The 21,283-nt window shown below is 47.1% G+C and overlaps 1 protein-coding gene and 1 pseudogene across 1 annotated transcript in view; one reads left to right on the top strand and one right to left on the bottom strand.

Annotated features, from left to right (window-relative positions):
- LOC126531500 (uncharacterized) overlaps nucleotides 1-21,283 on the bottom strand; it is a 92,421-nt gene that overhangs the window by 3,469 nt on the left and 67,669 nt on the right. The window contains exons 16-21 of the mRNA XM_055071199.1: nucleotides 20,555-20,683; nucleotides 20,336-20,439; nucleotides 17,969-18,024; nucleotides 16,887-17,035; nucleotides 12,303-12,371; nucleotides 11,605-11,692 (exon numbers count right to left, since the gene is read on the bottom strand). Of these exons, the coding sequence (XP_054927174.1) occupies nucleotides 11,605-11,692; nucleotides 12,303-12,371; nucleotides 16,887-17,035; nucleotides 17,969-18,024; nucleotides 20,336-20,439; nucleotides 20,555-20,683 (595 nt within the window). The remainder of the gene's footprint in view (nucleotides 1-11,604; nucleotides 11,693-12,302; nucleotides 12,372-16,886; nucleotides 17,036-17,968; nucleotides 18,025-20,335; nucleotides 20,440-20,554; nucleotides 20,684-21,283) is intronic.
- LOC126532567 (U2 spliceosomal RNA) lies at nucleotides 18,409-18,588 on the top strand (annotated as a pseudogene).

The raw sequence follows: 21,283 nt of genomic DNA, 5'->3' as shown, positions 1-21,283 counted from the left end.
GTGCCACTACGGACTGACTGGTATTGCGGCCTGGCACCGGGCGCTCCGACACCGTCTGGGACGGTGGGCGCCGTCAACTCGGATGCTGTGTGCACCGAGCGGAGTAGGACCACCTCACAGAGCTGACGTCTCCTCGCGGCTGCCTGTTTCGCGCCCATTTTGGGTGTTGTTTTTGGATGCCGGTTGTTGTCAGGGTAGCGACGCTTTAGGCCTAAGGCTTTACGAAGCTGCCTGTCGCACGTGGAGGGACACAACCTGGTGGACCGTGGCGTTGAGGTGTTGCAAGTTGCTTCCCTCATTCTAGTTTAGCCTCGCATGAATTGAAATTACTCGTTCGGCTCAAGGAAGCGAGCTTCGTTCACGTGAACTTAGCATCTGAGTAGCTGCCCGATCTTTTGCTAGCCGAGTTGAACATCGTACCACGTGGGCGATGCGCATGCAGAACTCCTCTCCCTTGCACTACTGTAGTGTTTGCCGAGTGTGTTGAGTTTACGCAGCGTGATTGGAGTCAGCCCTGGCTTGCTGTCACCTGCACATCGTCTGCGCTGCTGCCCCGGACTACGATCGAGTCACCCCGGGCGATGGTGATGCTGTGGCCAGTTCGGCGCAGCGACTTCGGCGGCCTCCTGCATCCAGCTCACAACCCTCGGCGGCGGACAAAGGAGCCAGCGGTCACCGACAGCTACGGCGGCTCCTGCCAGCAGGGCACGTCGGCGCGAGCGACACTTGCTCGTACCGACTACTGCGTCGTCGTTTCCGGAGTCCTGGCCTGGAATGATGCCGTCGAGTCTGCAAAGCTGCTGCTGTGACCGGCGGACGCCAGCGGTGTACCCCAAGGACAGTCGGCTCGCATGTTACGGACAGCGTGTGGACATTTCCCCGGCGCGGCCACTGTTGCATGTACCACCTTGTTCGCGAAGCACGGGTTAATGTTAGACCGTGTGACATGTTTCGCCGGAATAAGAAGTGATTTAAGGTTGGGGGGATGTGGGGATGCGCGACTCTCGCGCGTCCCCTGATGTTTTTCCCGCATAGCGCATCCCCTGATATGCTGTTTCCCCGCACGTCTCGCGTGGCCTGGCGGTCGGAGTGGTACAAGCGCGGTGCGAGAGATGGCGCGACTGTCGCGCTGCTGCGGGGTTACTTGGGCGCCGAAAGGGAAGGCGCTTGGTCTCTTTGGGTTCGGGAAGCGAGCGGGAGCGGACGTGCCCCCCCGCGCGTGCGCCGACCATGCTTCTGCGAGACCGTCTCGCGTGGCCGCCTTCGAACGTGCCACCATTCGCGTGACTGTACACGCGAACGACCAGGCGTTGGGATCCAGCATGGGGCGAACATATTCGCTCGCAATGCGGTCGCGGTAAGTCGGACTTCTAGATTTGTCGCGCGCCCATCGGCATGTTTTGGGGATAGCAACTCGGCTAGCAGGCATTGATCTATGAAAGGTGCAATAAATGCCCATGTGACTCTTTGCACTATTGTGTTGTCGTTCCTTTGTCCCAAGAGTACGGAGGAGAACCGCATATCTCCCACATCTGGCTGCCCAACGTGGACCTCTTGGGGCATCGGACGATAGATTTAACAGTTTTGCTTCGTTCAAGACCTTTGTTTGAACCGAAGCGTAGGCCTAGCGTGAATTTTGATAGCTAGCATCGGCAGCGTGCTTTCTTGAGCGAGGCGACGGAGGCTGTAGTGTGTTTGAACATGTCAACATGCTAAGCCTTTTCGCAAGTGTTTTTTTTAATGACATTCGCCGGTACGAGAGCCACGTGGTCTGCATCCTGGGAGAGCGAGGCTGAGCGCCCGCGGAGCAGTGGCAAGCCTGAAGCGAGTGAGTACGGAAGCCTCGTGGGTGGTCCGAATTTCTTATGTAAATAGCTTCTTCTATCTCTTTGACTCGGATGAAGTCGCGGCTCAGGGAGCCGGGTGGCCGCGGGCCACGGGTGCCACTACGGACTGACTGGTATTGCGGCCTGGCACCGGGCGCTCCGACACCGTCTGGGACGGTGGGCGCCGTCAACTCGGATGCTGTGTGCACCGAGCGGAGTAGGACCACCTCACAGAGCTGACGTCTCCTCGCGGCTGCCTGTTTCGCGCCCATTTTGGGTGTTGTTTTTGGATGCCGGTTGTTGTCAGGGTAGCGACGCTTTAGGCCTAAGGCTTTACGAAGCTGCCTGTCGCACGTGGAGGGACACAACCTGGTGGACCGTGGCGTTGAGGTGTTGCAAGTTGCTTCCCTCATTCTAGTTTAGCCTCGCATGAATTGAAATTACTCGTTCGGCTCAAGGAAGCGAGCTTCGTTCACGTGAACTTAGCATCTGAGTAGCTGCCCGATCTTTTGCTAGCCGAGTTGAACATCGTACCACGTGGGCGATGCGCATGCAGAACTCCTCTCCCTTGCACTACTGTAGTGTTTGCCGAGTGTGTTGAGTTTACGCAGCGTGATTGGAGTCAGCCCTGGCTTGCTGTCACCTGCACATCGTCTGCGCTGCTGCCCCGGACTACGATCGAGTCACCCCGGGCGATGGTGATGCTGTGGCCAGTTCGGCGCAGCGACTTCGGCGGCCTCCTGCATCCAGCTCACAACCCTCGGCGGCGGACAAAGGAGCCAGCGGTCACCGACAGCTACGGCGGCTCCTGCCAGCAGGGCACGTCGGCGCGAGCGACACTTGCTCGTACCGACTACTGCGTCGTCGTTTCCGGAGTCCTGGCCTGGAATGATGCCGTCGAGTCTGCAAAGCTGCTGCTGTGACCGGCGGACGCCAGCGGTGTACCCCAAGGACAGTCGGCTCGCATGTTACGGACAGCGTGTGGACATTTCCCCGGCGCGGCCACTGTTGCATGTACCACCTTGTTCGCGAAGCACGGGTTAATGTTAGACCGTGTGACATGTTTCGCCGGAATAAGAAGTGATTTAAGGTTGGGGGGATGTGGGGATGCGCGACTCTCGCGCGTCCCCTGATGTTTTTCCCGCATAGCGCATCCCCTGATATGCTGTTTCCCCGCACGTCTCGCGTGGCCTGGCGGTCGGAGTGGTACAAGCGCGGTGCGAGAGATGGCGCGACTGTCGCGCTGCTGCGGGGTTACTTGGGCGCCGAAAGGGAAGGCGCTTGGTCTCTTTGGGTTCGGGAAGCGAGCGGGAGCGGACGTGCCCCCCCGCGCGTGCGCCGACCATGCTTCTGCGAGACCGTCTCGCGTGGCCGCCTTCGAACGTGCCACCATTCGCGTGACTGTACACGCGAACGACCAGGCGTTGGGATCCAGCATGGGGCGAACATATTCGCTCGCAATGCGGTCGCGGTAAGTCGGACTTCTAGATTTGTCGCGCGCCCATCGGCATGTTTTGGGGATAGCAACTCGGCTAGCAGGCATTGATCTATGAAAGGTGCAATAAATGCCCATGTGACTCTTTGCACTATTGTGTTGTCGTTCCTTTGTCCCAAGAGTACGGAGGAGAACCGCATATCTCCGATATCTCTGAGTGGTCAAAACAGATCTCGAAGGTTATGCTTTGGAGGGCTGCATGCGCCGGAAGTATTTGCGGAATCGGAAAGACATCATGGTTGTCATGTATTAGAAAACACCTGTATACAACAAGAAAAAAAAATCCCCGACGATAACGATACTCCCTAAAGCGAAATTTGTGCGCAACTCTATACGAGTTTTCATGTCGCGATATATTGAGGCATCGCACCGATCACTGCAACGCGATCACGCGACGTACCACACAGTTGCCGCTTCCCGGCAACTGCAGCTTATGCAACCGTGATCATTACCGGGAAACGCTTGCGGCGAAGGTGGCGTGCGAAGGCGAGCTTTCTGGTTCTTTTTTTTTCCTTCCCCCGGACGGCCACCACCGCCGCTACCACGGATGCACGTACGTGGGCGCTGCCTGGTGGTGCTTCAAGGTGACTTCCTCGCGCTCTCTTCGCTATCGCAGTCCCCTGGTTTTCTCCTCACCCTTTCGCGATACTCTCGTCGCCCACTTTCCTCCTTATGTTTTTGCTGTAGCCTCCTCCTCCACTTTCCTCCTCGCGCTCTCTACGCTATCGCCTTCTTTCATTGCCGGCTGCGCTCCACAATCACTCGGTTACACTGAGGGAGGACGAGGCGCGCTGATGCTCAACGCAGGAACACGCGCCTATAGGCCCAACCACTGGCACGCGTCGGCAATCTTAAGCACGCGCCAATGTCTCAAAAGCGTAGGTCGGGAACAGGGCGAAGCGTGACAACGCGCAGAGATTTTGTCGCATGCCGATGCTGGAAATTCGCCGACGCATGGCGACGCTTCGCAGGCGTGCATCAATCAGAGGCTGCGACGCGTCGCCGGTTTCAGCCAATCGGAAACCGTGAGGCCTCCGGCTGCTGTGTCTATGATGGCCGCCGCTGCAAAGGCGCCTACATCAAGGATCGTCCGAGTTCTTTGGACGCACAATGCGCGCGAGTGTTCATAAAAGGCAGTGCTGTGATAGTTGGCTGACAACGACACGACCGACGACCGTGGGTTGTAGCAGTGCGACGTGGATCCAAACAGACTTCGAACGACGCCGACAAATTCAACCTGCTCGCTCGGTTCCGCCAGTCTCAGTGGGATTGTCGGCTAAAACATCCAACCGAATCACGATTGCTACAACGTCTGAGTTGGTGTCCGAACAACATCCGAACTCCGCAGTCTGGGTAATGAGCATTCGCCTACCGCCGCTGTTGTTTACGTTACGCCTAGGCCTAGCGCATCCATCGAATTCGTAACTGGCGAGTTAACGACCCCAGCTGAAAAACTTTGTTGAAGGAAATGTATTTTCACTACCGTTTGGCGCTGCAGCGATTTAAAATATGGCGCTCCGCACTTCGTGTGTTGTGTGATGTTGTGAATGAATCGTGTGAAACTTCGGCTGGCGAATCGCGGCCTGTTTTGTGTGGCTTCAGGTGACCCAAGTGTAACGGGCGAGCTTTGCGCTGTTTCCAGTGGCAAAGATACCTTTCAAAAGTGAAAGACACTAGTAGCCCAATAATGGGAGGTACGCACGTCATCAGCCATGCCGTCCGTGTCAGCTGACAGTGCGATATTCTATTCGGCATGTGAATACAGTTCAGTACAAGTTCACAGTACTCCTTCACTCACTTTTTTCAAGTGCATGGGCTAGTTGGCGATAAATCGTACGTGCAGCACTCAAGCACGCTGACGTACTTAAGGAAACATGACACAGCGCAGTCATGTTTGAGTCAGTGTGTCCTTATACTTGAGCACTACAAAAAGAAATGATCTGTTTGCAATATGTGCACCATGTGCAATGCATAGAAGGACCTGCATCATGCAAGACCTATGCATGCAGCTTCGTATACCAGGATTGCTCCGATGCCTGCTTGAGAAGCAGCACACACTGAGTTAATGAAACTGTAATTGGCTTTTGATCTCTTTTTTTGTTTATGGAGGGAGCAGATGGTGTGAGTGCATTGCGGGGAATGTGAAAAGGTGTCATCAATGCTTTGTGCAGTCGGTATGCTTAAACTGCCCAAATCTCTTCAGCTTCCACTAAAATATTTCTCGCTGCGATACTCTAAACTGTAGTCGGGAAAAATATCAATTCAAAACCAAGTTCCTAATGCATTTTCGCAGAATGTGTTTGATTAACAACTGCCACTGCAGCATTATGCCGGTGTACAGCCCACGTGCTTGAAATAAATACATTGCGTAAAAGTGAACGACTGGGCCTACAATAACAAACTCTGTAGTAGCACTGCAAAAAGTGCTGCCATGAGTACCAGACACAACAAGACTGATGCGTGTCAAGCCCACTTCCTCGGAGGCACCCCTAAAAGACTACATCATTCGACACTTCTATCATTCTGCCACGGCTTGATTACTGCTCATCAGTATAGTCCCTGTACCAAACTCGTGTCGCTGACAATCCTGATTTTGTTTAACGCTTGGCAACTCGCAGCCTCCACTCCCTTCCTTTCGGTCGTCGAAAGCTCATGCCATCCCACGACGATTGCCCAAAAGCCCTGAAGTGGCACACCCTGCAAAACCAGCGCAACATTGCACTAGTCAGTCTGCTCTGCAGGGTGCTTGACGGCTCTCTGGACAGCACTCAACTTTCTTCTTCAGTCAGTCTGAACAAGCGGTCAGCACAGCCTGAGCCCCATCACGCCTGTACGGCCTGACACCGCAATTACATGCTTATATTTAGCGTACAGAGCTTTCTCTCCGGTCTAGCGTACAGGCATCAACTTTTTTTTCTGTCTTGTGAGCTGTCTAGAGTACCATGATGCCACTAAGATTATTGTTCTTATAGGTATCATCACTACTACCACATCGAATGTGCTGAAGCCAGCGTGAGCCTTAATTCAAAATACTTCTATAGCTTCGTGTGCTCTCACTTTTTTAAGGAGAGCGCCAATGATGTATGCCTTCTTGATGAATAATGGTAGTGATGTCTCGAACACTGCTGATGGCTTTTCAGAACATGTATGTTCTATATATGGTGTCAAAGATGCTTCAAGTAACCTTCCTTCTCGGTCTGGCACGGTGTTCAATCATTCAATGAAGCGCCCCAAACTTTCCCTTTCTTGTGGTGCTCATGGTATTTTCTACCACAATGCTTAACCCTTTCAGACGCTTTCTACACAGTTGTGTACGCAAGATGGTACATCAACAGCAAAAGCACTGATGAAAGTAATGATATCTAAAGTGTGTTTCATAAATCTTGAAACACTTATCATTGGAACTGTGCTGCAATTTTCAATAACGGTCAAACTGTTTTAGCAAAATGAGTGGGAAGATAGACGTTTGAGGGTTCTTACTCTGTGTCTGTATGTTGTACATGGCGGGTTCACTTCTTTCATTGTTTTTCACAATGTCATGCAGCAGGCACAACTTTAAGGTAGCTGGAAAAGCGCTTTTCAAGCTGTTCAAAACACGAAATAGTTTGTTTGCATATTTGATGTTTATTTAGCGAGCTTTAGAATGGAGTTGAAATTCTGTAAACGCGACAAATCTTACTCTTAATTTTTTCTGCTGCTGCACATTTTCTATGATTCTGAATATGCAAGAGACGTGGCGAAAGCAAGTTTTCAATCAACGGGATAATGTGCTGTCTTAAAGGAATAAGATCTATGGAAGCATACTTGTTTCTTTTTCTCCCAAGCATCTTCAACAGTTTCCTTAAAGTCTGGTATGTTTTTTAGCACTCGGAAGGTAGTATGAACATTGCCCATGCACAAATCGGATGCTAGACATGCAGTTACTAACTGCTGGCATATATCTATCCTCTGCAGTGCGTCGAAAGTGTTCGAATCAGTATTGCATTCCTTGCTTTCGGTTGGTGCAAGAACACTTTAATAAATGAACAGCATGACTTTGTGTGCCGACGACTTCAAACTATTTCAGACTGTCAACAGTGTTCGCCACTGTATCAACCTCCAAAGAGACATTTTTTCACTCTCAAGCTGGTGCAGAAACAATAAGGTATTCTTAAATGCTTCCAATGCTATGATATTAGGTTATATGCGGAAAACACACCATGTGCAATTTTCATACACCCTTCGGGATGCTCCTCTGCCCAGGGTTTATGAAACGAAAGATCTTGGTGCGTACTTGAACAAAACACTAAACTTCTACTCACACAGATATCACACAACGTGCCCGTCATGCTCTTGGAATTGCATGGCGTATATTGCGTGATTTACACTCATCTGTTTTATTTCTGAAATTGTGCTCTGCTGTAAGCCTTGCACTACTAGAGTATGGCTCTGTAGGTGGGGGTGCAATGTGCACATCTAATTTCAACCTCCTTAAACGCATCCAGGATAAATTGATATCTTCAAGTACCACTTTTGCCATTCTGTCTACCATTGTTCAGCCTTCTCAAGTATGCCTCAACTTGAACCTCTAGATTCAATACTTAATTACTTAGACCTTTTGTTCCTAAGAGGGTCCGTGGCATTACATTTCCCCAAAGCTTCTTGATCATATGCATTTGTTCATGTCACAACAGTATACCAGACAGCATTCCGCATTCTTCTCCTGGCCTTGTTGCATTAAAGACGGTGCTAAATATTACTCGACTCCAAAAAACATGTAATAAGAATTGTGCATGTATTGACATACTTCAGAGTTCATTTCCTGTGTTTTGTGTATCTGTATGTAATCATGTATGATTAACTCCTTTTTACCCTTCCTTGTTTTTTTCCTATTTGTTTCTCTCTCTCGCATTCTTTTGTCCTACACATTCATGTGTACTGCACATATTGTCTCACATATTGCTTTTTAAATGCACAAGTAAGAAGGCTCTCTAGCTGTTCCTGGGTACTATAATAATCATTTGATTGATTTATCATTATTGTAGTATAAAATGGTGCTTTTTATGTATGTACTAGCACATTAGTTGAGTGAAGCATCTTTTGTGCAATTAAAAAAAAAAGGCATGGATTAAAAAAGAGCAATAAAACGCAATGTGCCTCATCATGTGCGCTGTGCTATTAATTTCTTCTGAGCTTTAATAGCGGTTGGCTACTGTATCCAGTGTTGTGCAATAACATAATATGCACAGCAACTGTTGCAGTCCTCACAGAACAAATTGAATGCCTTTCTCAGTCCAAACATCATAGTAGGCTGAAAAGAATAAAGTGGTATATTTTGTTGTGGGGACTTGAAGCATATAACTTCTAAAAATAACCTGTTTATGTATGTATATATATATATACATATATATGATCTTATGTTATGCAGATGAGCTAACCCCATACATTCCAATAAGTGCTTCGATACTACGGCTTGGCCCAGGACAACGAAAGACACCTATTGAAACCCTCAGATTCTTACGCTTGTATTATCTGACAGTATCTGATTTCATTAATGTCGAGAAAGACACTTGACATGTTGAAACCTGTTACAATAGAAGATGACCTTTCCAGAGTGAAAATTTTTCTAGTAATACTGTCAATGTGAAGGCCTCCCTATGCGGTGTGGAAGCTTGAAAACAACTTAGAATAATAAATAAGGTGCTTCACGCTCAAGATTTGACAGAATCGAGAATCAGGAGGAGACAAGCTACGAATTGGGTAAATTTTAGCTATTCTAGATTTTTTTTTTGTGAGTGCTACAGGTGTTTCAATTCGTTTGCTGATTTTTTTCAGAACCCACTTTTTCACGTTTCTTTCATGCACCAACAAGCATAATTATATTGACAGGGATATTTTATCTGTATCTGATGACAGTATTTCACAGGCTAGCAAATGTTAGACGATATCGTTTGGCGGAGGACGCGCCTACACGTATCGGAAGTTTGGCTAATGTTATCGATGGTTCTGTCGGTTGTCTGTTGTCGACAAACGTTGTATAATCTGATTGCACATGCGACACGAAATGAGTAGTAGTTTCTGGAAGGCCCGCGGGCACCAACGAATACGCTGAACTTTCGACGACTGATCTAAGAAAGCCGACGCGCTTGACCCGCAGATGAGCTTTTCAACGATCGCCTACTTTGCTCGCCGCTATCGTTGCGAATGAGTGTTGCTTTTGCTGGGCATAAGTTTGCTTAATAAAGAGTTAAATTTGTAACTCCCAGTTTTGATTCTACATCATTGTGCACGGTAACTACTACGTGTCAATATTTCTAACGCAGATTTTTCAGTGTCAGTAATACTTTGCACGCCTAATTTTTACCTAGTTGGCTGTGCAGAGAGCTAGCAAAAGTTAAATCGTACAACAGCTTTTTGATTTCATATGGCATGGTCGCGCAGGTGTTTGCAAAGCGATCTTCTTCGAGATCGATTTGCAAACACCTGCCTGAGAGCTTGTGTCCAGTGGTTGCACTCTCTTTTTTAAAGGGAAAGCTTTACTGGCCGCGAACTTGCGATTTCGCCGTGGCCGGGCTCCAACGAGGCACATGACGTCACACCGCGTTCCTCGTCGTTGCGTTCGCCTCCGCTCGCTTCGCCAGCTGCGTCGCATGCTTGATAACATGTCAGAGGATTGAAAAGGATAGCTCACGTGCGCCGCAATCGCAGTTGAGGCGGCAGTATGGACGGTGACAATTCTGATAAGCAGGAGGAGGCCTGGAGTCGACATCGGAACGAGATGAAGAGGAAACGAATCGCCCAGCAAATAGACGAACAGCGCGCCGAACGACTGGCTAAACGCCGCAACATAGCAGACAACCACACTAACTTGGACTTGCAATCAAGATTAACCAAGGCTAACTATGCTATGCCTTAGTTTTCGCTACGTATATCCTGGCATATCCGACCTAAGCCACTGCCAATTTTCTATAACCGACGCGAAGTGACGCGTTCGCTTGTCGGCGCGCGCGGAAGCTTGCCGACGCGTGCCGGTGGTTGGGCCTTACGAGGTGCGCTCTGAAATACAAAAGATTGCCCATTACCACCTTAGCGGCAATGTGCATTTGGGAGCTCGACGCGCTAGCTACCGAGTTATCGTGCAAGAATCGCGCTTTGCTATTTCTGCTGAGTTCCGTTGGTCACGCAGACTCCGAGAGTTGTCGGCTCTGTGCACGGCGTTTCGGAAGCCACAGGAAGCAATACTGCATTGGACAAACACGACGTCCTGCTCATCGCAAGGAATTTGCTTTTGAGAATGCGGCGGAGTCCGCTGCTGGTGTCGCTGTTAAGGGAGCTCAAAGGTGAAACTATCGTTGTAGTCTGCGCATTTTATGCTCGCATGTCGGGGCTGAAGCTTGGACTTTAGCGAACTACAACGACAAAGAAAGTGCAGCTAAGAATTATTCACAGCGTTTTTACATATATTTACTTAGTTATGACAGACGGAATTTGAAAAAACTTGTCTAACACGATATTCATAGGAGAGGTCATCTACAAACTCGAAAAATATGATTCTGGCGAGTTAATGCCAGCAAAAGTAGGTTTACCTTTGTTCTTGCACTCGCCTGGACAGTCGCTCATGCGCTTTTGCTACGATACTTTAGGCACCAAGGCTCCCAATACGTGTCGGTAATATGTCGATGAATTATAAATACATAGCAAAGTCCTGACTTAGAGAAAAAGCTTTGCTTCATAAGAGAAACAATAATTCTTCCTTGCTGACGAGGAAATATATGGAGCTCTGTGCGACGAATGCATTAGTGATCTGCACTTTTTTCTGCTATAGGAAGGAGCGGGAATGCTGGTGTTCTTTGCACGTGCTAACATGAAGTAGTGGAGTTTCAGTAGAAACGAATTACCGCATGAATTACAGCACTGCTGACGCAGTTTCATGATTCTGAATAATATATGTTTTTGCTCCCTCAGATATTTAAGAAATATACTGGCTCTCCTATATTGGTGTGCCTTGAGTGATGGTACTATTAAGATGCTCGTAAAAAAATCTTCACCAATTACACCACACACAGCAAACTCAATATATCATTTTATTTTTCATTTCTTTTGCGGAAGCAAGTCGTACTTAACAGGGAACTGAAAGCACTGCAACTTGGTGGGCTGTTTTTCCGTCCATACTTGAGAACATAAATTTCAATTGGAAGGTTTCATTCAAGGGGGCGTATAAAAAGCGCTATCATCACAAAAAGAATTCTTGATGTACCTCTACGCATTACCACGTGACGGTTTATTCCGAAGAAAAAAACTTACCTCACGATGATGCTGGCTGAGACAATGATGCCGAATAAGAGTAATGAGCCGAGACAGATGGATACTACGACAAAATTCATTTTGGCTCCTGCAGAATAAAAATTTCGCGATATTATTATGAAGAATCCATTCGCTAGGAACATATAGCAGCAAAACTTGTATGACACAGCAATAATTTCCTATAGAATAGTCTGAATACATATACGCAATCGCTACTCACGCCCAGTACCTGCTAAGGCCAGATCTACTTTTTGGTACCAGACAGCAGTCAAAGGCGCAAGTTAATGCGTAATCCACCATATGCAACCAATCGAACATTCGCTCGTCATTTCTCAGCGGTGTGCACACACAAAAAAAGAAGATAAAAGACAGATAAAAAAAATGTTTATAATTACTGAAATAGGTCTGCCAGAAGGATTGTCTCGAAACAGGCAATATGCGAAACGATTATTTCTGTGTCCAAGCGAGTAACGATAGCACAGGTTTTTTTCAGGATTTTAATGACAAGTTATCTCGAATAATTCGTAGCAAGTAAACGACAACCGCAGACCAGAATTCACGTGGTTCAGGCTGTGTACCGCAAAGCAAAGCACTTATTTGGTCGCGGGTATGCTTCCAGTACTCAATGAGCAATACAAAGCTAAAAGTTCCCCCGAGCACACAAATTGCCTATTATATCAGAAAGCGGCTTGTTTTACCTGCTGTAACTCTAGTGATCCTTGCTTTTACCATGACTTCCTCTTGGACTATGCTCGCAGCCCATGTTGCTGCAAATAGATGTAGAGATATTGGTTTCATTTCAATCATATCACTTCATGCTATTTTCATTGGTAGGATTCATGAAAAACAGGTGGAGTATAAATACGCAGTCGGGAGTCGCGAAGTAAGAACTATTGGAAGGAGCTCTGTTATGATCTACTTGTCAAGAATGAGAAATATTCAGGCGTGCGTTCCCATGACGAGATGATTTGCCTTGTTCCAGAAAAGGCTGTAAGGATCAGCCTGGACTTCAACCTCACCAATGTGGGAAAGATTCAAGCGGGCGTTCCCATGTCGAGATAATTGCACTCTTCACCGAAAAAGTGTTACCCCTCTGCACCCTGAGTAGACACAAAGGGGAGGACCCACAGCAGGAGATCAGAAGGGGAAGAGCTCGCTGACATCTAAAGCTGACAAACGCCCTGACAATTCCACAAATTCTCAAGTTTTCAATGAGGACATCAACGAGCACAATACCGCGAGGGGTTATTTAAGGCCGTCCTGGCCCATGTGTTAGGCAGAACCGCTCCACACTCGGATATCTTCACAACCACGTACTAATGAAGTGAATAGATTCTTTTCAACCTTTTTTTTTCATCATCACGATGCCCGCCGTTATCGTCGTTTCCTGATTCTTGCGGTGAAAGACCCACCTCACCCGGTGGAGGTGGTATTAGCTCCTTACAGGAGAATGCAAATGGGACCCCCCGTGGTGGCGTAGTATCTTCGACGTGACGCTTCTGAGCACGATGGCGCGTGATCAGATCCCCGCCACGGCGGCCGCATTTCGATGGGAGCGAAATAAAAAAACGAAAATAAAAACGCCAGTGTATATCGTGCATTGGGTGCAAGTTAAAGAACTCCAGGTAGGCAAACCCTTAGTGGGCTAATGGATAATCACATTGTGGCTTTCGCCCTATAAAATTAACCCCATAATAATTTGACTTTTAAGAACAATTGGGCGTTAGTGTAAAGATTATATATATATATATATATATATATATATATATATATATATATATATATATGTATATATATAATATAATCTTTAAAATGACGCTGATGTCAAATCAAGTAAGATTACTTCCCGCGATAAGGTTCCCCGCGCAATTTTTCTTTTTTGTTGAACAATGCATATTGACGGAACTATAATAAAGCGCATCTATTTTCTTGCAGCTTATATATAGTGAGACGTTGATGTGGCAGTGTACCGACAAATAAAGATAATTAATTTCAACAACTATGCGCACGCGTAAGTTAATGGTAGAACTAACTAAACCAATAATCGCATTTTATTGCGATAGCAATTTTATGTAAACTACAGGCGCATTTCTGCGGTCTGCGTCGCTGTCGCCGTGAGTTTCCATATAAAGTCCAAGGGCGATAAAATCCTCACCGCGTGCTGTATACTGTACGTGCTAGTGAAAGCGTGCGAGAGTGAGCCGGCGGTCACGGCTCGATCTCGTGTACGCAACGGACGAAAGCGGGGAGGAAGCGCGCCGCCTTCCGTCGCACGCAAGGTATCGGGGGTGGGGGGGTGGAGGGGGAAGGAGTGGGGCGCGCGTTCTATTCCTGGCGGCGCACGCGATCGCCCGGCCGGGCCGCTGCATGTTGAAAGCCATCTGTGATGGGTACGGAATCAGCACTGCGCCGCGTTTTCGCGCTTTACTTCGCGTTGATGCGAGTAGCAGTTCGCTCGCTGCTGCTGCCGCGCTTCCTGACTGTCGCGTCTTGACAGCGAGTTTTCGTAGTCATTGGGTGAGATGTGTTCATGTTTGCTTCTGCGCACGTGGCTCCATGCATGTTGTGGCGCTTCCACTTGCATTTCGAGCAATTTGCACGGACGCTTCTTTATCATGATGGAACAACGCAAAAGACGAGCATGAAGAAAGGACGCTGGAAGACGGTGCGCTGACTCTCACCTGACTCGCAACCGAACCATTTGGCGCAGTTTCATCATGTTACCACACCAGCTCGTCCAGCTGTTAATACATTTTATCTATACCATCTTAAACTAGGCTCTTTAATCAAGCGGTGCAATATTTTATCGTAGTTGGCCTTTAGAGAAAAGAGACTTCAAACTGAGCAGAACATCGCAGCCAAATTGACTACACACTAGGAGAACGTTGCAACCGGAACGTCTGCGAGTTTATAAGCGCTTGCTACCTCTCATGAAAGTGGCGGAATTATGGTCGGCCCTGGCAACTTGCAATGTTTACCCCTTGATGGATTACCAGTTTCACTCTAACTTCCGAGCGAGTGCGCAGACGTCACCACCAGTTACTGTCAGCCTAAGTAATTACGCTTAGAAAGTCGGTGTTTATTAGTGATCTTTTTCTGCATTGTTTTTTCTTACGGCGGTGACAGTTATGGGGACACTCGAGCCGTATCTCGCGCCATCGTTGCCGTCATGTCCTCGCATCGGATGGTGAAATAAATAATAAATAAAGTCACATGCCAGCGCGGCACAACCAGCAGTCAGAGCGTATGCTGGAGGCTCCATGGGAGCCCGTTTCCGGCAGCACGCACTAGAGGGTCTTCGCGGCGAAGTCTCTTCGCATCGTTTTCACGAGAACGATCTGAACCATCGGCCCAGCTTTGACGGCGAGCTACGGTTTGTGCTGCTCTCTTCACAGAGGTCTGCTAAGACCGACATTGCCTGGTTTTAGCCACGGGCGTAGCTCTGTGTTTAGAAAAGATTTATTTCAGCAAGAGAAGATACGAACTCTGAGTCCCAACCATGGCACAATTCCACCAGGGCGATAACATATACAAAGTACGAAGTGTTGTATACGCGGCACGTTTTCAAAGTAGTGTCCGAGTCCTCACTCACTAACAGATAACGACATAGACCAACGGAAGCGCACAGTTACACGTAAAGTCAGGTTCATATATAAAAAGTGATGTTCAAGGATACAGTGTACACAATGGTTATGTACAGTCTACGAATCGCTTCTTCAGCAGTGGTTCATAGCTTGGCGACATAAAGTGTACCAAAGAGTAAACACAGACATCGAGACTACGCGGCTCACATGTCACATCCCTTGCCCCACGGCACGATACGATGTTGTTGATGACGATTATTTACCGTCATTCCCTTTGATACGGGACGCTGACATACAGTCACCTAGCCTGCTTGATTTAATCAGGTATGCTGTATATATTTTTCATTCTGGCATTTTTGATACATCTTCATTTTTTTTCTTCCTCAACACAATTAATCCATTTCTTGGCCAATCCCCCATATTGTGCTTGGTGATAGATGCGACGGAGCCCACCGCGGTATAACAGCTTACTCTGTAACATTTAGAACTATTCGATTTATCAACCCAACTAGGTTATCGCAGAACCTTCCACCGCTCTTTGGCATAAAGTAGACATATATTTTCAAATATGTGGAACACCAATGCGCAATGACCATGGAGGAAACGTACGTTTTAAGAGCATGGACGATAACGTGCGCGCCAGCTCGTGTGTCTCACAGCGCTAGCTGGCGTTTGTCGATAAAGACGCCCGTTTGATTTCGTAAGAACCAAAGAAAGCTATTTGCTTCAAAGCGTCAGAAAAAGACAAATGAAAATTTGGTACAATGAACGAATGATGCTTGAGGCGCATATTTATTGCCGTAAGGACAATTAGGCTGCTTTTGTTGCTTCGTTGCGTAATCCCGTAGAGAAAGGAGCCAGTGACCGGTACATACGCAGGGGAAGTTCCAATGGCGAATATGTATGCGCCAAATAGATATATGCGTGCTGCCCCATCTTAGACCTGCTCGGCGGATGAAGCAGTTTCCGTGAAAGGGAAGTCGGGGAGAGACATCGCAAAAAAAAAAAAAAACTGCAGAGGCACTTAAGTCGGCTTAGGTGCATTGAAGGCGAAAGCATTCTGAGTCTTCCACGCAATACTTTTCGCTCGGCGTGTGCTCGAATTGGGCAAGGTCGATCTTGAGAGCGGGCCATACAAATTTTGGGGATGGGCCAACTCAATTTTTGGAAGTGGGTCAGGTCGCTTTTGAACGTGGGTCAACTCAATTTTCGAATTCGACAAAGTCAATTTTGAAGGTGCGCCACCTAAACTTTGGGGGTGGGCAAAGTATGGGAGAGGCCTTTCCCCTGCAGTGGGCGTAGCCAGGCTGATGATGATGATGATGATGATGTAGTCAAATGTGGGAGTGTCCCAGGTAGGTTTTTCACGTAAGTAAACTCAATTTTTGAATTGGGCAGTGTCATTTTTTGGGTGTTGACCACAGCCTCCGTCCGACGCCGTGGTGTTCACCGCGGGTTTCCGCAGTGCGAACAGAAGCAGGTGAAGCGCCGGTAACGTGATGTTATCACTTGGTCACGTGGACTTGGGTACCATCGCATGTTAACGCCGGACGCCGGATTTTGCCCTTCATAAGGCATATAATGCTTTAGCATTAAAAAGAAAGACTGCTTCTCTGGTAAAGCAGTGATAGTGGTTTACCAAAGAAGCCAAAAGATCACAGACTAAAAGAAATCGCTTCCGTGCGCCAATTAACTTACCATGCAAGCTGTTCGCTCTGAAGAAGATGCCATTTCCCATGAGGCAATGGTTTGGAAACATTGGTATTCTTTGGCAGTGAAGTAACGTTGACAGCGTCCTTCTGCTATCCTTAAGTCCTACGCCGAACTTCACACCTACACTGTTGTCCCTGTTGGCAGGAAAATTCCCCTACAGTCATTACAAGCGTATCGTAAAATATTCTCGTTACAGAAAACGTGTAACTTTCCGAAAACAGTGCTTCTTGAAACAAACGGACGTTTTTTGTTTGGCTTGCGCAAACGTTCTATACAGCTGCAATTATTACGAAAACATAAATCTAGAGAAATTATTGGGCCTGTTTGAACGTAGCGGCCCTTGTCAGATACCATACGTAAAATACCGTTCGCCAAAACACTCTGTTTTCGGGTACTTGAAATTCGCTGCACTTTTCCTCATTGTCTCTTTCAGGCGCCTTTTATTTATATACATGTAAAATTCAATTTCACTCCATTTTTTGCACCTTCACGATCAATCAAAGGAGCCACTGAACCAGTATTGAAGAATTTTGAATTTAGGGGTTTTTTGTCACGTTTACAAAATGTGGACGGCCACGTGCAAACTCTTCAGAGGCCTCAGACATGAGAATATGAACCATGGCAATCAAGTGAAATATTCATTTTGCACAGTTGTAGTGAAAGAAAAAAGAAAGCAACCATCGTGTACGCAGACTATTGCGAAGGACAATCTGAGTCTTGCTGTGATTAAGGCCCACTATAATTAAGATGCCCATACGGTTTCGTAAATGATTCATTATTAAATTAACAAGCGATTTCATGCTAGGTTCTACTGCATAATAATTGCAATGGGGAAACAATTTATAGAGCAAATATCTCAAAGAAAAAATGGCAAAGGCAGAGGAAGCTTCGAGTAAAAAGAATTTGATACTTTTAAGTGCCTTAATATCCTGAGTCACATCCCATTCGATCAGCATATCAGTAACTTCGAATAGCGCAATTTATAGCTGTCCTGGCTTCTTGCTTGGCTTCGGTTTTCGTTTAATTTCGTTTGGACAAATATCGTACTTTTCGAAAGATGTTCATACCTATTGTAGATCACATTCTCCGCAGTAACGTGTTTGTGGCCTGTCTTTGCTCTCACCTTGGGAAAAAAAAACAAATTAGAAAGAAGACGTCAGAAAATTAGATATATGGGTCTGGTGCAAACTCTGGCAAAATCTACATGAAAAAAAAAAAAAAAAGCAAAGCATGAGCCATTCCACTCTGCGAAGGTGGATGACCAGCGAAGCTGCTTAGCATGCGACACAGAGGCGACACAGATTTTTTATCATAGGTACGGACTCATCTACCGTGTTTTTGTACATACATTTGCGTGGACGACGGGACCGCCGCCCCGTGGGGCCGGAGGAAACTAGACACCGGTGACGTTTCGACGGCACCGCCACCACGCGAGAGCGGAAGGGAAAGAAAGGAGATACGCAAGCGCTTGGAACGCCAACGAAGAGAGGGCGGTGCGAACGTAGACATTGCCGACGCGGGTCAAAGTGTAGTATGTGTTCTTATCAGCTTAATATCTGGTACCGGTTGTATTTGGATACAAGATATTAAACTTATTTTTGCAAGTTGGCTGAGGGTTTGAAGCCTGCTTCACCTCCGCCGGGGGTCGGCCCGGTATTGCACCATCTTCGGTATCGGCCCACGGTTTTCGGTTACGGAATTTGATCCGCTGGAAACCAGCCACACACAGCTTCGCTGTAAGAAATCCAACACCTAAGCACTTATTATGAGTTGTGAATGCGAAAGCATTAATGTCCGATTGAACGCCGCTGAGTGGTCCTTCGAGGTGTGAACTCCATGCGGGCAAGCCAGCGTGTTGACACACTTGGCGCGTTTTCGTTAGACCTTAATGGACACCCACACAGAATAAAACGCATAAGACTAGAGAGCAGTGGGAGACCGTGTTGCTCAGCTGTGCACCACAAGACCATCTCAAGGCAATCCAGCAGGCTGAAGATGCCGCCAGGGCCCAAAGGCTCGAGGCCGTGATCTAGGTAGAGAGGCCTAGGTCTCATAAATCTGTTGTACGAAAATAAAGTTTATTTTTCCTCCTACTTAAAGGGCCCCCTCACTAGGCGGCATAGAAAATTTTCGTTGTGCATTTTATAGAAGGAGAGGTATTTATTATGATAGAAAAGCTGAGAGGACGGCCTGAATGAATGTTGTGACCTGCTATTCATCTTTGGTGGAAGGGGAAAGGGTGTAGAAAGGATAGAGAAGACGTTGATTATGAGGATGAAGATGGTGATGAAGTTGTTGCGTTCCCACTAGGGAATGTTCTACCGCAATAATTTTTCAAAGCGGTTCTTTATTAGCCTAGACAGAAATATTTCAGTACCAGGAACCCTTGATTTCAAGAGGCCAGCGTCACCGTCAGCATAACGCGCTCTCCACTTGCCGCCATGTAGCCTTCGCAAGCGAAATTCCTTCCCTCCGTTCTCCCATACCTGAGTTGGAGGATCGCATAATGCATACGTCACAGGTACCGCCTCCTTATTTTTCGTCGCTTTTTTTGCTGAGTGGCCAACTTCCGTTGATGGTCTCTCGCGCTAGCTGTTGCGCTTGTCTCGTTTCACGCGAAACACAATTTTGCGCGCTGTGCACGAGAACACCTCACTAGCAGTTTAAGCCGGTGCTGCACAAACAGTGAGGCAGACGCAACAGTGAGGTATACTCGCACGAGTGAACATGAATACGAAGTTTGTTCAGCCCTCTGAAACTGTTTGATTGTCGTAGAGATAAGTGCGAAAGGAAATGCGCGACTGATGTCACTCGGTGCGAGAGTAGCATGCGTAGTTAATAGTACCCTGTATCAACACAAAGGGATGAGACACAGTGAACTCAATCGTAAACTAAGGAACAGCCTCTGAGTTTGGCCCGTCGTTGGCGCCAAAATCGGAAGTAGTGGCGTCTATATGAACATACATAATTACATTTGAATTGCGCGCCACGGGGACATTCAGTAGGCGGAGCGTTATGGGCACCACCCTCTCCGCAGTAGCTTTCGCAGAAAGAGTGGCAGTACCGAAATGGGAATCACAGGCGCTCTTTGATTGCCAATATCTCCGCTTCTGTTAAACGCATTGGGGTACTTCTTGCGGTAAAGCTTTTCTGAAATAGTTCCACCATCAAGGGAACTTGTCGACTTCGATAAAAAGTGGTTCTGGACTTCTTGAAAGAACTCCGGATGGTCAAAAGTAGTGATGAGCCCTGTACTACAGGCGTCTTGCATAGCATCACTGTTGCTTTGGGAATTAAAAATCAATCAATCAAGCAATAAATAAATAAAATAAATAAATAAATAAATAAATAAATAAATAAATAAATCTGTTGGAGGTGGAGAGATGTAAAGACCTTCTGCGTTCGTTGTCGCCTTTTACAGGCAGTACACTTACCGCTTCAGCAATTTCTTCGCGTTCTCTGTCTACCACTGCTATGCTGTAGAGCATAGAAGTGGGTTCGCTAATTTGGAACTCTATCTCTATAACTTTGATTCCGTCTGAAAGAAGAAAAAATTTGCCAAATTTAGCGTCCACCTTTATGAGACCGGCAGCTGCGGTACAGGCTGTCATACATAGCCCAACAGTCAAGGACCTATAACTGCCGATACGTACCTTGTGTGCACACATCATCACCGTTGAAGGCCTTTGGCAGCCGACATACGCATTCTTCCGTGTTACCCTTGATGGCGCACTCCGCCTTTCGCTCTCTGCACGCTTCTAAAGCCTTTTTACTACACGTAGCTGAAAATATTGAAATAAAGAACGAGCGTTTGCGAGGAGGACACTGTTTTGGATTGCAACGAGCAAAACATACTTGAAACCGATTGTGAGTCGACAAGCCAGACAGTGCGGTAAGTGAATAGTGCAGCTGGTAATCCGTAAAAAACACTGACCGGTCCAGTATATCTATACCATTTTAAAACATCCTCTGATGGCGTAAAATAATTCGAGTCGAGCGATCAAATAGTAAATCCACTTATGATTTCCTTAGAGACTTAAGTAAAGCCGGGCCACAAATATCTGAAGTCGTGTAATGTTATTCCGGTGTTTTCATAAAACATAGGATAATATAGTCAGTATAGACACTAGAGCGGAGCGCACCGTACGATTAGCGCCAGTTGCTGTTGACCGCAATACGCCTGCGCAGACTGAATCTGTTGAAATCTTTGTATTGGTACTCAAACTGTATCTTGAATCGCTCTTAGAGTGATTACTATGGTGTTACTATCTGAGTTCGCGCTTACTCTTAAGTTCGTCAGCGATGAATTATATAGGTGCTACCTTCTTTGCTTCATCTTTTTCGGCACTGTTAACGTCAGCATTTCAATTTGTGCATGTCTT

The sequence above is a fragment of the Dermacentor andersoni genome, chromosome 5, assembly GCF_023375885.2.
Source record: "Dermacentor andersoni chromosome 5, qqDerAnde1_hic_scaffold, whole genome shotgun sequence".
In the NCBI taxonomy this organism is placed as follows: Eukaryota; Metazoa; Arthropoda; class Arachnida; order Ixodida; family Ixodidae; genus Dermacentor; species Dermacentor andersoni.
The sequence above is the reverse complement of the archived record's forward strand: the minus strand, read 5'-3'. Positions and strand labels throughout refer to the sequence as shown.